The sequence below is a fragment of the Chinchilla lanigera genome, unplaced genomic scaffold (genome assembly GCF_000276665.1).
Source record: "Chinchilla lanigera isolate Chin_1 unplaced genomic scaffold, ChiLan1.0 scaffold00053, whole genome shotgun sequence".
Classification (NCBI taxonomy): domain Eukaryota; kingdom Metazoa; phylum Chordata; class Mammalia; order Rodentia; family Chinchillidae; genus Chinchilla; species Chinchilla lanigera.
Window position 1 is genome coordinate 1,723,529 of NW_004955454.1, and position 2,502 is coordinate 1,726,030.

At 44.0% G+C, this 2,502-nt stretch overlaps 1 protein-coding gene across 1 annotated transcript in view; it reads left to right on the forward strand.

Annotated features, from left to right (window-relative positions):
* Window positions 1-1,400: 1,400 nt before the first annotated feature.
* The window catches only part of Gml (glycosylphosphatidylinositol anchored molecule like), a gene marked incomplete at its 5' end in the record, with an annotated part of 10,452 nt that continues 9,350 nt past the window's right edge, over window positions 1,401-2,502 (forward strand). The window contains 2 exon segments of the mRNA XM_005395752.2: window positions 1,401-1,494; window positions 2,114-2,221. Coding sequence (XP_005395809.2) covers window positions 1,401-1,494; window positions 2,114-2,221 — 202 coding nt within the window.

Here is a 2,502-nt window from a genome sequence, read left to right on the forward strand (position 1 = left end):
AGGTCAGCAATGAGTCGCCGGTCCGAAGACCCCAAAAGACCGGCGCTCCCCACCCGAGGCTCCCCGTGCGCTAGGGGCCCACCCTCAGGGAGCCAGCAGGCAGGAAGCTAGCCAGCCGGAAGACTGGCGCTCCCCACCCAACAGCCTCTTACTTTCGTGTAAAAAAAATTGGCCTAGATGTCTACAGCAGCGATCCTGACATCACAGCTCCTGCCTTTCCATTCTCCAGCTTTCTGTGCTTTGGGTAGTGCTTGTCTTAGGTGGTCTTCTTTCTGGAGATGTTGTAAATGTATCCCTCCAACATTCCTATGTTCTTGTAGCAGGTCTGCTATGAACAATATTTGCCAGCAGTTTTGGTCAGATGTTGTTTTCACTTGGCCTTCATTTTTGAAGTATATTTTCACTTCTGGAGAATGGGTTGCTTCCTTGCCAATGCCTTCTTTCTTCCCTATTTTTTAGCTATTGATCTTCTTTTGGTTTTCTCTTTTTCATTGCTTGCCTGAAATGATGACTTCACTTTGGATGTTGTTATAGAAATATTTCTCTTTTATTTTCTTCTGTCCCTCTCAGATTTTCACTTCTTTCCTTTCTTTTTTTTCTGAGGGCCTCTGCCCTCTTGACTTTTTGAGACCAGGTGTTGGTATGTTGCCCAAGTGGGCAGGGACTTGCAGTCCTCTTGCTTCAGCATCTCAGGGTGCTGGCATTATAGATATGTGCCACCTTGCCTGACAAGATTTGCACTTTTTTTTTTTTTTTGGTTTTTTTCTCCGGTACCGGGAACCGAACTCACGACCTTGCACTTGCCAAACAGGCACTTTGCCGCTGAGCTAAATCCCCAGCCCCAAGATTTGCACGTTTTGTAAGTGGTTTTTAGTGTTTTTCCCATGACATGTCTCAGGCTGGTTTTCCTTGTCCTTGTTCTGCTCTGAACTGGCTGAATTTGTTCTTTGTACAGCAATACTTATCTTTGGTACTGGAACATGTCTCTGTACTGATGACTTTTCAGATAATCCCTCTCTCAATTTCTCTGTTCTCCCCTTGTGGAACTGCAGTTCCATGTATGCCATGTATTTACCTAACCCATGCCTCTCCTCTTCTGGGTTCTAATCATTCTTTTTCTTTTTTTTTTTTCTCTTTCTGCATCTTCATGTTTTCTAATTTTTTCCTTTGCAGTGTCAAGTTGTCTGTTAATACATTCAAGTGAATTTTAAATTATCATATATTTTGTTTCTTTGTTGTAGAAGATTTGTTGAGTCCCATGATAGGTTCCATTTTTCAGTGGAGGAGGGCCCCAGATATGGTCAGTGTTGGGGAGACTTCCTGTGGTTGATGCTTGGGGAATGAAGCTAGTCAGAGAGGCCATGCCCGCTCTGATTAGTTTTGGGTCTCTTTACCTCTAGGCTGTTCCTGTAGGAATGATGCTTCCCTTTGCCTTACTCCTTGTCATAATGCTTTCAGGGGTGGGAACCAATGTCACCAAGGCTCCTTCGAAATGTGAGTATCATTCCAAATCGTTCACTCTCTTGGGCAGGATTTGAATTCACCTGGAGTTGATCAGGGTCATTTATTTGCAAGGGTAGAAATTAGATCATCTGAGCCAGATGGAGTGTGCATTGTCACTATAATCAGGGGCTTGAAGTTCAATTTGGAGTGTGTTCATGAGCAGAGAGAGGGACCAGAAGGAGAAGGGTTTCCCTGAAAGAGCTGCAGACCAAGAGACCTGAGAGGGAATCTGGGGGTGGCAGTTCCTGGTCAGGGACAGAGAAGAGTGGCAGTGTCCTGAGACATCCAGGAGAGTGCTGGACTCTCAGGAGTGGCCAGTTTTTCTTGGAGGGGTGAATCTCCTGTGCAGAGCACAGCAGTCCCATATGTGGCTGCTTGCAGGCATCCCCAAGCCAGTCTTGAAAGCAAGTAGAGTTTCTAGTGGGATCTCGCTTTGCTCCAAGGAACTAATCTTGTTGCAACTTGAAATGTGCTGAGGGCAGAGCTGAGCAAGCTTGGGGAAGTGGCTGGGACAGAAGGAAGGGGCAGCTAGCTGAGGAGGATGGAACTGGGTGGTAATGGGTGAAAGGTATGTTGAAGAAGAAACCCAGTGCCTATTTTCTTCTCTCAGGGACCTTTAGTGTGGAATGCTATGAGTGTGAACTCATAAACACCTTCCGTTGTTCAAAAATCAAAACATGTGAATATGACATTAGACGGTGTATGACAGTCTCCATTCGTAAGTATCTCTGTCTTTTTAACTCATTATGGGGAAATCTATCAGAGCAGTTTTAGGGATCAGGGTCAGTCTGTTTTTCTCTCTGCATTCAACACTACTACTCCTCCTGTTCAACATCTGTGGGATGGCTCATCTCTGTAACCGAAATACAAGTTAATTTCTAGTCTTCCTTTAATTTCTAAAACTTCAGAGTTCTTATAATGGTATAATGACCTGCACACATCTTTTTTTTTTTTTTTTTTTTTTTTTTTAAATTTAATGTATGTTTAAGAAATTTACCC